Source organism: Cervus elaphus, chromosome 1, assembly GCF_910594005.1.
Source record: "Cervus elaphus chromosome 1, mCerEla1.1, whole genome shotgun sequence".
Lineage (NCBI taxonomy): Eukaryota > Metazoa > Chordata > Mammalia > Artiodactyla > Cervidae > Cervus > Cervus elaphus.
The window spans coordinates 35988216-36006221 of NC_057815.1; the positions used below are offsets into that span (position 1 = coordinate 35988216).

The 18006-nt window shown below is 42.0% G+C and overlaps 1 protein-coding gene across 5 annotated transcripts in view; it reads left to right on the forward strand.

Moving 5' to 3' along the window:
- Positions 1-18006, forward strand: part of SIK2 (salt inducible kinase 2) — a 131290-nt gene that overhangs the window by 102006 nt on the left and 11278 nt on the right. For all 5 annotated transcript variants that reach the window (XR_006340530.1, XM_043898916.1, XM_043898943.1 and 2 more), the window contains exons 5-9: positions 84-208; positions 642-765; positions 2128-2348; positions 4095-4247; positions 12405-12569. Coding sequence is in view for 4 of the 5 variants with exons in the window: in XM_043898916.1 (XP_043754851.1) it covers positions 84-208; positions 642-765; positions 2128-2348; positions 4095-4247; positions 12405-12569 (788 nt within the window). In the remaining variant the exon portion in view is untranslated. The remainder of the gene's footprint in view (positions 1-83; positions 209-641; positions 766-2127; positions 2349-4094; positions 4248-12404; positions 12570-18006) is intronic.

Sequence of the window (18006 nt, forward strand, 5' to 3'; positions counted from 1 at the left end):
ACAGCGTATTATAAAATTAGTCTGAGAAATTCAGTATAGTTCGAGAGCATAGATGAAAGTAACATTTATTTCCATCCCACTAGATTTCGGTTTTGGAAATTTCTTTAAAAGTGGTGAACTGCTGGCAACATGGTGTGGCAGCCCCCCTTATGCAGCCCCCGAAGTCTTTGAAGGGCAGCAGTATGAAGGACCACAGCTGGATATTTGGGTATTTCTTTGCTTTGCTGTGTTAAATGCATCTATAATGATAACACTGGGTGCTCTGGCCCATTTTGAAGCTCTTGGTACCTAACACATAGATAGTAGTTCATACTTTTCCTGTCCACTGGCCTGTAATTAATCAGAGTAAAAATTGTAGGAAAGAATTTCCAGGGGAAGATGTTATCATCCTAATATCAGCAGTGATTTAAAGTTTAGTAATCAAAATGATTAAGTTTAGTTCTTTTGGTATTTATTTATAGGATGCTTTATTGCAGTAGTCAGCATTTCAGCTTTTTTGTTAATTATTATTTCTGAGACAGTAGTAAATTCAAACAGGAATTTTCAGTCCATATAATTTTAAGAGTTTGAGGATATTTTAGGAAAACAAAGAGCGTTCAGAGTTCTCAGTAGAGAAATGACAGCCTTATTTTCTTCCACAGAGCATGGGAGTGGTTCTTTACGTCCTTGTCTGTGGAGCTCTACCTTTTGATGGACCAACTCTTCCAATTTTGAGGCAGAGAGTTTTAGAAGGAAGATTCCGGATTCCATATTTCATGTCAGAAGGTAACAACCTGTTTATCTTAAAATTGTGCTTTACAGAATTTTTTCTGCAAATGAATGCCTAAAGAAAGACTTCTCTTTTTCTAAGAGTTTGGGTGCCAAATAAAGTGACTGAGTCACTTTAAAAGTCATAGAAATAAGCAACCCCCTCCATGTAGGTAAGAGAAATTCCAGCCTTCCTACTTGTAACTGGAACAGAGAGTGTCCCAGATTAAGAACAGTAAATCTTCCCATTTGCCCTCGTCTGTGAGTGTTCTAGGTATTTATTTTAGCCTTTGAGAAGCACTTTGTAGATACAGATTTACAACCATGTCACTCTAAGTATGAAATGGATTTTCCCATATCTTCTGGTGGGAGGTTACAAAATTAAGCTTTTTATTTAAACTTGAAACCAACTAGCAAAACAACTGAATTAAGATGAAGTGCTATAATCCCTTCCAGTCTTGTATTGAGTTGCTGCATAGGCAGCAGTTAAGTTCACTCAGTTTAGATTTTCGTTATCATCCTTAACTTACCAGTTCCTAGTAACAGAAGTAATGTTCTGGTACTTAAGAGAGTGGATTTTGGAGCCAGACTGCCTGGTTTCATCCTGAGTCCACCACTTACTGGTGGTCTGACCTTGGTAAGTTATATTTCTGTGCTTCAGTCTCCTCACTCTATAAAATGGAAATAACAATAGTTCCTAACAGGGATGTTGAGGGATTAATTAAATTAATCTGTGTCGAGCTCTTAGCATGGTGCCTGGCGCTTAGCTCGTAATGGAAGGCTAGCTTATGCGGGGTAGTAAGGAGGGTGATACCAGCTCAGAGGATAAGCGAGTGCCCAGAATTGCGGCAGTGCAGTTCACTTCGTGTCATCAGAAGTAACTGCTGTTTCACCCACGTTTTTCTCAGTTGCACTGAAATGGAGAATAGCAACAGTTCCTTGGAGGGCTCTTGCCTCACACAACCTTAGTGTATCAGCCTCAGAAGTGACCGGAAGGATCCATTACTATTTGTTGTTCTAGGAAGAAGACTTTTCTCTCTGTCTTTCTTCAGTGGAAATCTAAGTCTGTGTCTAGATATTTTCAATTGAGAAATTCAATAGGAAGGTTCGTTTAGTATAGATTTGAATAGACCTACACCCTCCTGTTTTTCTTAAGTATTCATTCACGGAGATGGTTAATTTCACGTGTCAGCATTCATTGTGTGAACTGGACGAATACAAATAGCCTTCAGGTTTTATTTACTCATTTGACCTTCTGCTTTCCAGTGGACACTGTGGAGAATACAAAGATTATCACCACTGTACAAAGTCACGAGTCAGGTAAATACCCCTCAGTGCAAGGCAAATCACATGACTTCTGTAACACTGTGTTTTCTGTAGATTGTGAGCACCTGATTCGAAGGATGTTGGTCCTGGACCCAGCCAAACGGCTGACCATAGCGCAAATCAAGGAGCATAAGTGGATGCTCGTGGAAGTTCCCGTTCAGAGGCCTGTTCTTTATCCACAAGGGCAAGAAAACGAGCCGTCCATCGGGGAGTTTAATGAGCAGGTTCTGCGATTAATGCACGGCCTTGGAATAGATCAACAGAAAACCATCGAGGTAAAGGGATCGGAGATTTGACTAAAGATATTTCAGGACTCTGTTGTATCAATACTTAGTAACTTAAAATTTCATTCTCATACTTGTCATCCTGGTCTTCTGGCCGAACCAGCGCCTCGGTGTGCAGTTCAGTGTTCCCTGGAGATTTCAGCACACTCTGTTTTTGGTTGCTCTTTAAATCAGTATATAAATTCTTGCCTTTGCCCTATATGCCAAAAAATTCAAAAGGAAGCACTATGTATGTTTGAGGAAAGACAGTGATGGAAACTTAACAAATAAACAGTAGAAAGTTTCTTCTAAGATGAAACATAAACTCTTATACAGGTAATAAGCTAGTTTATATGGAACATAAGTGTGCAGATACAGAACAAGGCAGAGAACTGAACATGAAGGAAGAAGGGACGGCATCAGGTTTAGGAAAACCAGTGGGATTTAGTTGTGAACTGAAGAAACTCAGAAGGCAACAACAGCAGGTGGATTCCTGATTTGGAAGTTGTATGGGTCGTAGATCTGAGAAGGTCATGGACCTGGGAGATTCCTCATCAGCTTTATTTCTGCCCTTTAGTAGTTAGCATATTCATAGGATATACATATTTTTAATACCTCCACAGCAGTCAAAAACAGTATTTTTAAGAATGAAGCATAACAATAACATAAAATACGCCCCGGTGAAGACAGAGTACTGTGGCCCGTGCTGCCTTTCCTTCACTGCAGCCAGAAGTGAAGCCACAGCGCTCTGCTTTTGCTCACCACGGGCTCGGCGAGGCTTTTCTGTCCTTGCCCGTGATGGCAGCTGTGAACGTGGTTCCCTTGGCCCGCGATGTCTGCTGCCGGCGCTCTGCACCCGAGCCGCACGGTGCAGCACCTATGCAGCCTGTCACGTGGAATTAGAAGCCAGAGGAGCCGCTGTTTTTCTTTTTCATTAGCATCATTGGAGAGCTGGCCGGCCAGGGATGTGAAAAATTGGGAAGCAACTTTATTTTCAAGGTTTCAAGAGGGTGGGACTGCAAAAACAAGAGGAAAAAATTACCTAAGAATGGAGACACAGCGTCTCTCAACCTAGTGTCCAGATGTCATTCTCCAGCCCAAAATAATCACCAGAAATTTCCCCAAAGACTTTAATCATTGACTTCAGGGTTGGCAGTGGTTTGGGCCTGTGTCGAGGCTGTGGAATTAGAGCCTGTGGGCTCAGGTTGCTAGCCAGCCTGACGGCCATGAGATGGGACCGCAGTGACACTGCTGGGGAACGTCTGCATGAGACAATAATGGCCTTTTCTCTGCATGCAGAAAACTAAATGGGTCCAATTAATGTGAAAGGGCCAGTCAAGTCATTCAGAGGTATCACCCTTTATACACTTAATGAAGTTATCTGTCTTCTATTCTGAATTCTGGAATACCTTTCATTTTGAGGCATACTTTGCTTGTTACTCTTTTTTTTTAAGAACACATGATCTCTTCCCTCCCTTCTTTATTTATTTACTTATTTTAGCCAGACTCCTTGCATTCTTTTTTTTAAATTAATTTATTTTTTTAATTGAAGGATAATTGCTTTACAGAATTTTGTTGTTTTCTATCAAACCTCAACATGAATCAGCCATAGGTATATATATATCCCCTTATGTTTTTAATTTTATTGAAGAATAGTTGATTTATAGTGTTGTGTTTTCCCCCCCTTTTTTAGAAAGGTGTAAATCACTGAATTGGTTTTTATGGTTCTCTGCCTTTGGCACTTGTTTTCTCTTGCAGGCTTTGCAGAACAAGAGCTATAACCACTTTGCTGCCATTTATTACTTGTTGGTGGAGCGCCTGAAATCACACAGGAGCAGTTTTCCTGTGGAGCAGAGACTTGATGCCCGCCAGCGTCGGCCTAGCACCATCGCCGAACAAACAGTTGCCAAGGTAACGCCCTATTAGCCAATAGTCTTATCGGTGCATATGCCTGTTCAGACGCTTGACACGTTTTTCATGGTGTAGTACAAAGGACTAGGATTTCATCCTCTACACCTTTTTTTCTGTAAAGTTTCTGTCTGTCATTTACTAGGTTCTCAAACATTTTACCATCTTCCTATTTGTAAGGATTAATTTTATTTCAGGCAGTTTTTTTCTTTAAGAAGCTTCTCTTTTTTTTAATCATTCATTTATGTTGAGAATTAATGTAACTAGTCTGTACATTCAATTTCATTTAATAAATTTTTATTGCAGATTTACTGTGAAAGCTTCACTTATTAGGCATTACAGGGAAGAAGATGTATAAAACGTACCCTCAGGATGTATAAACATGCCCTCAGAGTCATTACATTATAGAAGCAAAATAAGACAACATCATGAATAGCAATCCTCCGAAAATAATGAAAGGCACAATTTAGAAGATGCTCTGAATGTCATCATTTTGAACTTGTGTAGATGTGTGATGGAGAGAACGTTTTTTAGAAAAAGGGCAAAGGGGAGAGAGATACATCTGATCAGGCAAGGCTTTGTGGGAGAGATGGCATTTAAGATAGAGCCTCACAGCTGCTCAGGAGAGGCAGTAGCTAGAGGCATTACACATAGACAGAAGCAGTGTGAGCAGAAGTACTCGAGTGGGCCAGCGTAGACTTGTTCACATTAATTCACTTGAAGAATAGGGAAATGAAAGAGTCGGAGTGGTTAAGTTGAAGCCATGCTGTGAAGGGATTGAATGCCAAGGTAAAGGAGAGAGTTGTTGTTCAGTTGCTCAGTTGTGTCCAACTCTTTGCGACCCCGTGGGCTGCAGCACGCCAGGCTTCCGTGTCCTTCACCATCTCCCAGAGCTTGCTCAAACTCACCTCCATCGAGTCGGTGATGCCATCCAACCATCTCGTCCTCTCTTGTCCCCTGCTCCTCCTGCCCCCAATCTTTCCCAGCAGCAGGGTCTTTTCTAATGAGTCAGCTCTTCGCATCAGGTGGCCAAGGTATTGGTGCTTCAGCTCAGTTTACTAGTAATTCAGGAAGAAATGAGGAACTGCTGAAGACTATTAAGCAAGAAAAGTGATAAAATTATATTTCACTTTAAGCTAAGCAGTCTGCTAACATTGTGAAGGGCAGACTGGATAGGGGAGAGGAGAAATTTAGAGAGCGCTGCTAGATGACTGTAGTTGATGAGAAATACTGAATACCGAACTATCATGGTGCCAGTGGACGTTGGCAGGAAGGGCGACTGTGAGGAGCTTTCCCAGGTGGACCTGGCTGGACTCGGCCCTGGTCCGGAGAGGCAGCCCAGCATGGTGGTCTCTGGAGCACGTCCCAGAGTCTGCCATTTCCTACTGTGCACCTTAAAAAAGTTACCTGAGGTCTTTCTGTGTCTCAGTTTTAAATTGGAAATAATTTTAAGATGCTGGGACATTTAAATTAGTAAATAATTGTTCAGCACTTAGTAATAAATAATAAGTGATAAGGAATAAATAATGTTGAGGAGGAAGGGACAAGGAGAGGCAGCTCCATGGTTGAGCCCAAGGCTGAGGGAGCCGTATTGGTGGCGACTCAGCTGATGGGGAAGAATGGACCTGGGTCCCCAGAAGGAGGCTGGTGCTAAGGAGAACTGGGAGATGGCCTGTGTAGATCATTCACACGATCTTTTAGGATTTCCATCTACTTCTGTGAGTATAGTATTTAAAGTGGGAGTAAGAACAAAAGAGGTTTCACTTTGTATTTCTTGTTTTGCAGTCCTATAAAATTTATAGAATTATAATAGAATCTTGCATTGACTTCTCCAGAGTATGGGAAAGAGAAACCCAAGGAAATTTAAATCTTCATGATTTTAATAGGCAAATGATATGCTTTGTTATACATACTTTAATATCTCACATAATGTGAATATTGAGACTAATGTGAGTAAAATAATGTATCGCCAAAGTTCCAGATATTTGGGTTGAAGTATCTCTGAGCACTTGTAATCCTTCAAAGTGGAGCAGTATTGCTTTCAAGATAGAGGGGGTACAAAATGAGAATTCCAAATTTGGGGCAGCAGTAGGTAAATGGAGGTGACCCTTCCCCCTTTTTTTTTTCAGTTTTATTTATTTTTTATTTTTACTTTACAATATTGCATTGGTTTTGCCATACATTGACTTGAATCCGCCATGGGTGTACATGTGTTCCCCATCCTGAACCCCCTCCCACCTCCCTCCCCATCCCATCCCTCTGGGTCATCCCAGTGCACCAGCCCCGAGCAACCTGTATCATGCATCGAACCTGGATTGGCGATTCATTTCACATATGATAATTTACATGTTTCAATGCCATTCTCCCATATCATCCCGCCCTCACCCTCTCCCACAGAGTCCAAAAGACTGTTCAGTACATCTGTGTCTCTCTTGCTGCCTCTCATACAGGGCTATCATTACCGTCTTTCTAAATTCCATATATATGCATTAGTATACTGTATTGGTGTTTTTCTTTCTGGCTTACTTCACTCTGTATAATAGACTCCAGTTTCATCCACCTCATTAGAACTGATTCAAATGCATTCTTTTTAATGGCTGAGTAATATTCCATGGTGTATATGTACCACAGCTTTCTTATCCATTCGTCTGCTGATGGGCATCTAGGTTGCTTCCATGTCCTGGCTATTATAAACAGTGCTGCGATGAACACCGGGGTACACGTGTCTCTTTCAGATCTGGTTTCCTCAGCGTGTATGCCCAGCAGTGGGATTGCTGGGTCGTATGGCAGTTCTATTTCCAGTTTTTTAAGGAATCTCCACACTGTTTTCCATAATGGCTATACTAGTTTGCATTCCCACCAACAGTGTAAGAGGGTTCCCTTTTCTCCACACCCTCTCCAGCATTTATTGCTTGTAGTCTTTTGGATAGCAGCCATCCTGACTGGCGTGTAATGGTACCTCATTGTGGTTTTGATTTGCATTTCTCTGATAAAGAGTGATGTTGAGCATCTTTTCATGTGTTTGTTAGCCATCTGTATGTCTTCTTTGGAGAAATGTCTGTTTAGTTCTTTGGCCCACTTTTTGATTGGGTCATTTATTTTTCTGGAATTGAGCTGCAGGAGTTGCTTGTGTATTTTTGAGACCCTTCCCTCTTGAAAATGCCGCAGCAGAAAAATAAGAAGCAGGAAAGCCCCACACTGAGCAGCTGCCCTCCCAGGTCTCTGTTCTTCTGAGATGTTACACAAGCGAGGGTTACATAAACGATTGTTCCAAGCACACGCGTCTGTTATTGTACATGATTTCCTTTTCACAGCTAAATTTGAAGCAAGTTCCTTAGATCTCAAGTTGTATTTCATTTGGCTTGAGGTTCAGATGTATTAGCATAGCTTCTTCTATTTGATAATTTTTATTACTGAGCTCCCCATGAGTTCTTTTCATTGTATACATTGACCTAAATTATCATAGAAAGCTGTTTCCTGTGATTGAAATGTATCTGAATAGTAGAAGTGCTCATTCACAGACTCATCTTGAGTCCCGTCGGAGTGCCGAGCAGCAGGCGCTGGGTTGAAGTTCTCCCTTTCCTGTGAGACTGCCTTCTCATGTTTCATGTTGAACTTGTTAAAAAATAGATTTCTCTGTTTTTGTGAATATAAATATGCTTAAAGTTTTAATAGAGCCTATCCCCTTGAATTCTTTGATGTTCTGCTCTCTTTTTAAAGAAGTGGCAGATCGCTTATTACTGGATGGAGCGATAGGAACCGGGGAGGTCACAGGATCCCATGCAGAGGTCACATGAGCAGTGCGACAGTCAGGCAGACCTGGGGCTCCATACCGAGCTGAGTGACATCAGCAAGCCAGCATCTCTGAGCTCTGGTGTCCTTAACTATAGAATGAAAGCAGCAGTACCTCCTTACTTTACAAGTTTCCTACAAAGATGAAATTGGTTAATTGATTCCAGCAGTTCAGTTCAGATAGAGCACTTATGTGCCAGACACAGTGCCAGCCATCGTGGTTTCATAGGTGCCCAGAAAGCAATCCCTGGGAATTTATGGTGTAATGATAAATAGTCTATGATTACTACTTAGAAAACAATGAGATTCCCATCTTAGATGGATTGAGAGTACTTATATTTGCCACATGATATGCAGGAAATGGCACCCCACTCCAGCACTCTTGCCTAGAAAATCCCATGGACAGAGGAACCTGGTAGGCTGCAGTCCATGGGGTCGTGAAGAGTCAGACATGACTGAGCGACTTCACTTTCACTTTTCACTTTTATGCATTGGAGAAGGAAATGGCAACCCACTCCAGTGTTCTTGCCTGGAGACTCCCAGGGATGGGGTCACACAGAGTCGGACACTACTGAAGTAACTTAGCAGTGTGCAGGAAACACGACATCTAATTGACTGTAATGACTGTTAAAAAATATGCCTTTTTATTGTGAATTCTGTCTACTAGTTTTCACCTGTCCTTCAGGAGCACTAAAGATTTTTCCCATAGGAGAAAGCATTTTCATTTTAATGGTGCTGGAAGGCATAAAATCAGAAGAAGAGATTCAAGATAATATATTATGTGATCTAAAACATTATTTCAGTTAGTGGACGTGGTCATTATGACCACTCTTTTTAAAAAATTTTTATTGACGTATAATTGACTTACAGTGTTAATTTCTGCTATACAGAAAAGTGACTGAGTTATACACATGTATGCATTTTTTATGTTCCTTTCCATTGTGGTTTATCCCAGGATATTGAACGTAGTTCCCTTGTTATTTATCCGTTCTGAATGTAAGAGTTTGCATCTACTGTCTGCAAACTCCCAGTCCTCCCCTCCTGCAAACCCCTTTCCCATAATAACCACAGTCTGTTCTCTACGTCTGTGAGCCTCCTTCCGTTTCCTAGACAGCTTCATTTGTGCCATGTTAGATTCCACGTATGAGTGATGTCAACAGGGTATTTTCTTTCTCTTTCTAACTTACATCACTTTGTCATGATAATCTCCAGTTGCTTCCACGTTGCTGCACATGAAATTATTTCCTTCTTTTTATGGCTGAGTAGTGTTCCACTGTATGTATGTACCACATCTTCTTTATCCATCTGTCTGCCAGTGGACATTTAGATTGTTTCCATGTCTTGGCTATTGTATGTAGTGCTGCAGTGAACATAGAGGTGCGTGTATCTTTTTAAATTATAGGGTTTTTTTGGATATACACCCAGAAGTAGGATTGCTGGAGCATGTGGTAATTCTATTTTTAGTTTTCTGAAGAACTTCCGCACTGTTTTCCATAGTGGCTGCACCAGTTTACTCTCCCACCAACAGTGTATGACGACTCCCTTTTCTTCGCACTCTCTCCAGCATTTATTTGTAGACTTTTTGTTTATGTTAGTCACTCAGTCGTGTCCAACTCTGAGACCCTATGGACTTGTAGCCCACCAGGCCCCTCTGTCCATGGGATTTCCAGGCAAGAATACTGGAGTGGGTTGCCATTTTGTTCTCCAAGGGGTCTTCCCAATCCAGGGATCAATCCCTGGTCTCCTGCATTGCAGGCAGATTCTTTACTGTCTGAGCCACCAGGGAAGACTTTTTTTTTTTTTAGTTCTACCACTTTATTGCTACCAACCCAACTCCCTCCACCCTTGTGCACACATGCTCCGTCATGTAATCCCATGGACTTCAGCCTGCCAGGCTCCTCTGTCCATGGACTTTTCCAGGCAAGAATACTGGAGTGGGTTGCCATTTCCTTCTCCACAGGGAAGGCTTTTTAATGACGGCCAATTCTGACCAGTGTGAGGTGGTATCTCCTTGTAGTTTTCATTTGCATTTTTCTAATAATTAGTGATGTCAAGCATCTTTTCATGTGCCAATGGTGTTTATGGCCACTCTTGAAGAAACTGGTAATACCTGCTTGCTTGGGATATTAATCAACCATCTATTTATTATAATAACATATTATTTACTTCACTTCTTAGTGTTGGGCATGCTGTATGGATACTTATACTGTAACTTGTGCCAAAAAGGTTTATTTAATTCCATGATTGCATAAATCCTAAAAAGCAGACCTCTAAATCTGTCATTGTATTTCCTATGAAGTGATTATCACAATAAAACGTGTTATGTCTCTGTCCTTACCAAGTTCATGGTAAGCTGTTGTGGTCCAGGTTGCATGTGAAAGTTGCCAAGAAAAATGTGCTATGCTTGATCTGGCCCAGCACAATCCTGCCATTTAAAAAGTCACAGCTAAGAAGAGGCAGGAAGTGAGAACACCATATCCTACTGTCATGCTGGTGTCTCATTTCCAGTGCAGTGTCTATACGTAATGCTTTGCCCTAATAAGAAGGAGCAGTCAAGTAAATTTAGGAAACAAATCAAAAGTTTAGCTTTATCCTTTGATTGAAAAGACAATGATAAGAGCAAGGAGATTATATCAAATATACTTTATTAGGAAGTTTAATTTTTACATTGTGGCTAAAACAGTTAATTTAAATGAGTAGTGCTGGAAAGGGGAAAAAAATGTTTAGTTTCAAAAGAGACCTGAGGAGCAGTGATATAAGAAAAGCTATTTCTTTATCATGCTCAGAATGTTTATAGTGCATTTTCTTTCTTTTTTTTTTTAGCATCCATATAATACCAGCACTTACTATTGCTATATTTTATTCTTTATTTCATGCAGTATGTCTAATGATGTTAATGTTGGAGTATAAAGCATATTCTATATTCAAAGGTATAGTCAAGGATAAAGTATATTTCTAACACACCCCCCCATCATTGAAAACCATCAGTCTGAAATTTTAACCGCGAACCATTAGATAGTATCTGAGAACAAAAGGGTATATTCATTTTGCAGTGTAATTCCTATATTAAATTGTGTCATCATTCTAAGACTTTAGAAAGAAGGAGAAAAGAGGAATGAACATTACTGAGTGAAGGACTTTACATGTTACCTTTTACAACCCTAACTTCACTATGTAGTAGGTATTATGCCCTTTTTAGAAGGTGAAGAAAATAAGATTAAAAAAGTTTAGGTAACTGATTAAGTTCACACAATTAGTAAGTAATGGAGTCAGGAATCAAACCCGGGTCTTGGGAAAGGAAAAGCTAGAATCATACCATTCTGTTCCTTTTCATCTGCTTCAATTTAAAACTCACCATCCTATATCTCTTGAAGTGATAATGGCAGAAAAAATATAGGCCATTCCTCTGCCTTTTAGAAACTGGTATAATGATTGTTCCCTCCGATGTTTTACAATGTCTGTTGTGTTCAAAAGAGATCTAAGAAATTATTCTGCCAGTTCTAAAGAGATGGGGAGGAAAGGATTACCCAGAAATGTCATCTTCTCAATCAATCCGTGCCATTGTCATAAAGGAAAATCTCTTTTAAATGATTTTTCAAAGGAAGAGTTTCTAATACTTGTTTACTTAGAGGGTTTAATGGAGGAGACATGGAGAATGGACTTTCTAGAGTAGGCTGACTTCATGAACATAACTTGCTCAGCAGTAAGCATCTCTGTTTCTGCTGGACAAGCAGGCTGTGTTTAGTCTGCACATCTCCTTCAGAGACGGACCTTCCTGCCCCGGCCAAGTAGCTGCTGCTTCTCTCTTCTTCCTCTTCACACACAGCCTTGCCAAGAAATATGTACCATCTCACCCCACACCCTGCCAAGAAAAAAAAAAGATGCAGGTAGATGGCCCTTATTGCAGTATACCTTGTGTTACGGTTAGTTGTGTGTGTGTCTATCTCTGGTTCCATTTTGAGCTCCTGCTCCTTGAGACTGGGACTGTTCTATGCTTCTTTGTATCTTTCCAGAGTAATATATTTAAGGATACAGATGATACATGTTTGTTGAATTGGAAAAAAAAGAACATCCTTACCTTCCTTAAAAAGACTAGCTTTCTTGTCGTCTCTGTGAAAGTCACGCACCTCGCCGTGGAACAGGAACGAATTTCTGTACAACCTGTCTCAGAATGATGGCAGAGACTGCTTCAGATTGATACCTACACCTGTACATACTTCATCACGCCTTTTCTGGAATTCCCAACAAATCACTTTTTATCCTTTCATTGCACCAGGAAGAATCGTCTTATTTCAAGGGATTTGTACATTTATGTATATAGAGAGAGGATTAATGTTCCCAAACTTTCCATTCTTGCCGTATTTACAGGCACAGACCGTGGGGCTCCCAGTGACCGTGCATTCACCCAGCGTGCGAGCGATGCGATCTGCCCTCCTCCCACAGGCTTCCACCGTGGACGCCTTCGCGTTTCCCGCGTCTGGCTGTCAGGCAGAGGCAGCGTTCATGGAGGAAGAGTGTGTCGACACTCCAAAGGTACGGACGTGTTTGAGAGACTCCGAGCGTGCAGGTTGGCTGGAGCCGGCAGCGTGGTCCGCAGACGTTGTACTATGGCTTAGCTGAACTTTGTCATTTCCTCAAGGCACTCAGGAGTGTTGTTTTTGTGCAGAAGACCCGAGAAACGTGTCCAGAGACGACCTCAGCTCCCTCTCCATCTTGTCCTCCCCGCGATTATGTAACTCGTCAGATCTCACGTGTACTTCTCAGAATCTTTCTTCCTTCTGTTTCCTTAACCAGTTTCTTCTCACAAGTTCTAGATCCCTCATAGGTTTTGGATTTTTTTAAGCCAACTGTAATTCTGGAAACAAAAACGTGACTATTGTGCTGACTTGGGCTTTGCCTGTTATTATGGCCCCTCCTCTGCATGTGCTGCAGCTACAAAATGATGAGCCTTTTTTGTTCAACTGAATATCTCTTTGTGTCCAGTTTGAGCATACCTAAAGGAGAGAAGTTTATTCTGGTGTGCTGTATAAAGTTGGCCTTTAGTATGTGGAAGATGATAGCTTCTCTCATTTAATGGATGTTTGTTGTTGTTTAGTTGCTAAGTCATGTCCTGACTCCTTTGTGACCCCTTGGACTGTAGCCCGCCAGGCTTCTCTGTCCATGGAATTTCCCAGGCAAGAATAGTGGAGTGGGGTGCCATTTCCTTCTCCAGGGGATCTTCCAGACCCAGGGATCAAACCCTGGTCTCGGGCTTGGTAGGCAGATTCTTTACCACTGAGCCAGCTGGGAAGCCCAGTGATATTTATTTCACTTCTTATTTATTTTATATACTTAGCATCAAGTGATATACTGAAGATCACATTAATGGGCAGGTCTTAGAGTATGTTTAAAATAGACTCATTTCTTCTCTAGCTGTGTGAACTTGGACAAAGTGACTGATTTCTTTGAACTTACATTCTCTCTTGTAAAACGAGGATACCAACTTTATGAGACGGTTGTGAGGATTAATTTAGAGAATGTGTATGAGGTTCTAGGCAAATTGTAGATACTCAATAAATATTGGTTTCCTGTCTTTTTAGCCTCATTAGGTAATAAAAAGATGACTCAGACATTAATTCTGCCTCAAAGTCTGTAGTCTAGCAGAAGAGACATGATGCATAACTAACGGCAGTGATGCCGAGAACTGAATAAATTGATACATAATTGGTCCCTTAAAGAGACAAAAATTAAAATGCTGCAAGACTAGGAGACAGTTCGAGTTTGATCAGTAATGTCTTTGGTTTAACTGTCAGAGCTGGCAATTAAGAGACGAAATCAGGATGGATGGAAACAAGGGTGTGATGGCTCTCTCAGTGGAGGGGAGATGTCAGGAAAGCCCTGTCCCTGCAGGTCAGAGCCCGAGCTCAGCATGGCTGAGGGAGTGGGCCTGTGAAGGGGAGTTGTACAAAATAAAGACAAATAGCCTTGCCTTGAATGGCAAAACCAAGGAGATAGACTGTCTCTAGTCCGAGGCTCTCAGCATGGGAACATGTTTCAGTATTATCAGGAGAGTTTTTCTCAGATGGACTTCTCCAGGGTGGTAGGAAACAACTGAAGATTTTTTGATGAGGAAGCACCATGATCCACGTTGTACTTCAGAAGTAATCTGGGAAATGCCCATAGGCTGCCTTGAACGGGAGAGGTTCTGGTGACAAGGACAGTAGGCGGTTAGAGCATGTGTCAGGGGAGACTGATGAGGGACTGAGCCACGTGGTGCCCGCGGGACTGGACGAGAGGCGACGGTGGGGACGAGACTGCACAGGTGACACTGGTGGACTGTTAGAAGTCCACACCAGGACAGCATCATGAGCCTTGAGGATCAGGAAGGTGAATGTCGTTTTCAGAAACAGAGGTAGAGCTGATTCAGGAGTTAAGTAAAGTTCAGCTAGAGGGTAATCAAGGCAGCCTGAAGCTAGGCTGCCGTAAGCAGGTGTTAAGCTGGGTTCCCGACCACGAGGAGTTAGCGTCCGTGTCCCTGAGGACAAGGCCACTTCCTGTGGACAGTCTGTTTCCTCTGCCTGCGGTTGCCTAGCATGTTCAGATCCTCATCAACTGCTGTTACACTCCCACCCGGAAATTTAGACATAAATTGGGACAACATCATTCATTTATTTTTAAAATCTAATTCCCTTGAAAAAAAAAATTAAAATGCAGTGTGCTGAAAGCTTGGCTGTAAGGGCATCAGGCCCGAAACACAGATTGGGCACTGTCTGCCGTATTATATAGGGCAGGCTATTTTTAAAGCTTGTGATTGTTACCGTAACCAGGAAACAGACAGGAAATGAATGATTTTGTGAAAGATATAGACAGAAGCTAGATGGCATATTTGCATTTGTAGGAAGAGCAATGCCACGCTGGAACCGGCCACCCACACTGACAGGCCACCCTGGCGCCCGGCCAGGCCGTAGCCGTCTGCTGTCGTATTCACGGACCGTTTCATTTATGTCAGCGGCGCTCTCTGTGCCTCTCCCCTCCCCAGCACCTCTCTCTCTGGGGCCCATAAACAAGCGCACACGCAAAGCCTTCCGACAGATACTGGCCCTTTGTTGCTGGTCTGGCTTCGTATGCCCTCACCCCAGCGCCTGTCTGTCATCTCGAAGGTGCCGAGTGACCGCTGTGTTGCTCCATCATTTCTGCTCGAAATTGGTGGCAGGTACTGTGCCTCTCAGAGGTTTCACCTCTCTTCCCCTCCCGGAAGTTTTCAACTTCAACTTAAAAGTGTCAGTAAAATCCTTCAGGGAGTCTGTGTTGAAACATGGCTTTGGGATTGCTGCAGAAGATCGCACCTTTCTGAGACAGTCATCCAACTCTGAGCAGTCACCACGGCCTCCAGGAAGCACAGAGGCCCATCCGGGGGCAGAGCAAGCCTGCAGGGCTAGTCTCTCTCTCTTGAGAGTTTTTGGGGGATAATGGACTTTACACGCACACATGCACAGATACTTTTAACATTTTATTGGAGGTTATAATAAAAGGATTTTCCAAGTTACCTTCTTCATAGCTGGAGAGTGGAAGGAAACTGTGAAGCAGTAGTAGAGCTGTTCCACATCTATTGACATTTTTAATATTTTAATTATAAAGGTAGCACACATAAGACAGAGTCTAAAAAGGATCGTCAAAAACCTTTAATAGCGTTAACCTCTAAGACTTAGTCAAGGGGAGAAGTTCCTCTGAATTTGAATTTTTAAATTTATAATGAAAATACATCAATCAGAATCACACACAGAAAATTCAGAGAGGGATTAAGGAAAAAATTAACTTACTCATGATCCCCCTACCCAAAACAAAGGTAAGCCCATTTTTGACATGTTTCCTTAGACTATGTTATAGGTGGATAGATAGATGGATGGGTGGGTGGATGAGTATAGGGTGACTCAGCACGTAGGTAGTCTTGTTAAAACAAAATCTTATTCTATTATATATAATTTCAAACCTGCTTTTACATAATATCATGGGCATTTTTTTTTCCATACCATGAAATCATCTTTGAAAGCATGGGTTATATTTAACAACTGCTTTATATTAGATGTACCCTTATTTAACTACTCACCTATTTTTAGACACCAAGTACTTTAAATTTTTTTTTTTTTTTTTTTTTTTGCTGCCTTATATATGCTTCAGGGATATGAATATCCCTGTGTCTAAATTTTTGACTATACCTTTGATTATTTCCTGAGGATAAATTTCCAGAATTGGGGTTATCCAGTTCTTTCCTTCCTTACCTGGTTATTTATTTTAATTTGCCTCAAGATGGTAAAAATGCTTTAAAAGAAATTGTTGCTTTATTCTCATGCTTTAAACAATTTTATTGTTATAAAGTATTATCTTCAGCCAAGAAATGATGATAATATATACAGTGTTTTAGTTATCCCTTCTGGAAAACTTTATTCTCATTTTACAAGTGGGAAAAAATGAGCTTTATAGACGTTAAGCAACTTGCTTAATAAGAGCTGAGGTTTTATCCTCTTCAACATATGCTGAACTTGCCAGGCACTTAAGATATGAATTAAATAAGGCATGTTCCAGCCTCCAGACTCACTGGCTAGTACTATGCATTAGTCTGCTGTGTTAGCACAGGCTGCCATGCAAAATGCCACAAACTGGGTGGCTTAAACAACAGAAATTTATTTTCGTAATAGTTCTTGGAGGCTGGAAGTCCAGGATCAAGGTTGTAGCCAGTATGATTTCTGGTAAGGGCTCTTCCTGGCTGGTAGAGGGCTGCCTTCTCATGTCCTTCCATGGCCTTTCCTCTATGCTCTCATATATATAGAAAGAATTTTCTAGGGTCTTTTTGTGTAAGGACACTAATCCTACCAGATCAGGGCCCCACCCTTAAGACCTGATTTAATTACATTTCTCTAGAGAGACTGTCTCCAAATACAGTCACACTGGGGTTAGGGCTTCAGTGTATGAATTTAAGGGGAGATGCAAACATTAAGTCTATAACAGTCTACCAATCTCCTGTACTAGAATCTTGTATTTGTGGTAAGCTCAGGGGTGTTATTAGCGGTGGAGTTTCTGAGGGTCTGACTCCTACATGTATGCTACCTGCTGCATGTGAGGTCTCTTATCAGAAGTGAAGTGATTGATCAAGTTTAAGGAAAGGCGAAAGCACTTTATTGGAAAATGTACCTTTCACTCACACTGTATTTTGAAGTCCTGTCCTCAAAATGAAACACTCATCTGGGGAAGGGTGAAGGGGGGCCTGATTGCTGCTGGCCAGCATTCAGAGCTGTTGTTTCCTAGTGCCATGATCTGTCTCGGTCTAGGAAAAGAGCATCTGTCATCCTTCATTTTGAACGACCACTTGTCACTTTAAAACCTTCTAGTGCATTAGCCGCCTTATCCTAGTAATGGCTCCAGCCCCAGAACAGTTTTTTATGGAATAACTGTCCCCTCCCCCAAGCAAACAACCATCTGAGTCACCCAAGTCTCCCTCTCCAAATAAAGGGCCTCGCAGCGCCTCCGGAGTGGTTGCCATAAGAGGAAAGTGGCCTGCGTCTGGCACGGCCGTTTCCACGTCCCTTCTCACACGCGTGAGCTGCTCCTGCTTCCAGAGGAAACAATAGCTCTCGCGGGCGTGTTCCAGGTGAAAGTGCTGCTGGGAACGCAGCCTCGCGCCTGGCTGCTCCTGAGCAGCTATTCATAGGAGAAAACTGGGTTGGTGTCCACAGGGGGATGGTTAAGGTAATGAGGTAAATAATTGCCTCCTCACTGGGGCTTTTACAGCCAGAAGAGCTGAAACCACAACTCCCCTCTGTGTGCCGCTCCTGCCCGCCTCGAGGTGGTTTGCTTGGCAGCTGCAGAGGCAGGCAGAGTTCTCACTCAGGAGCTGTGCCGAGCTCTTCCCCTTGGGGTAGGAAGCGTGGACACCGGGTATATTGCTGGAGGAAAGAGAATTCAGAGCCTTGGTGCTCGTTAACCTCTGCTGGAA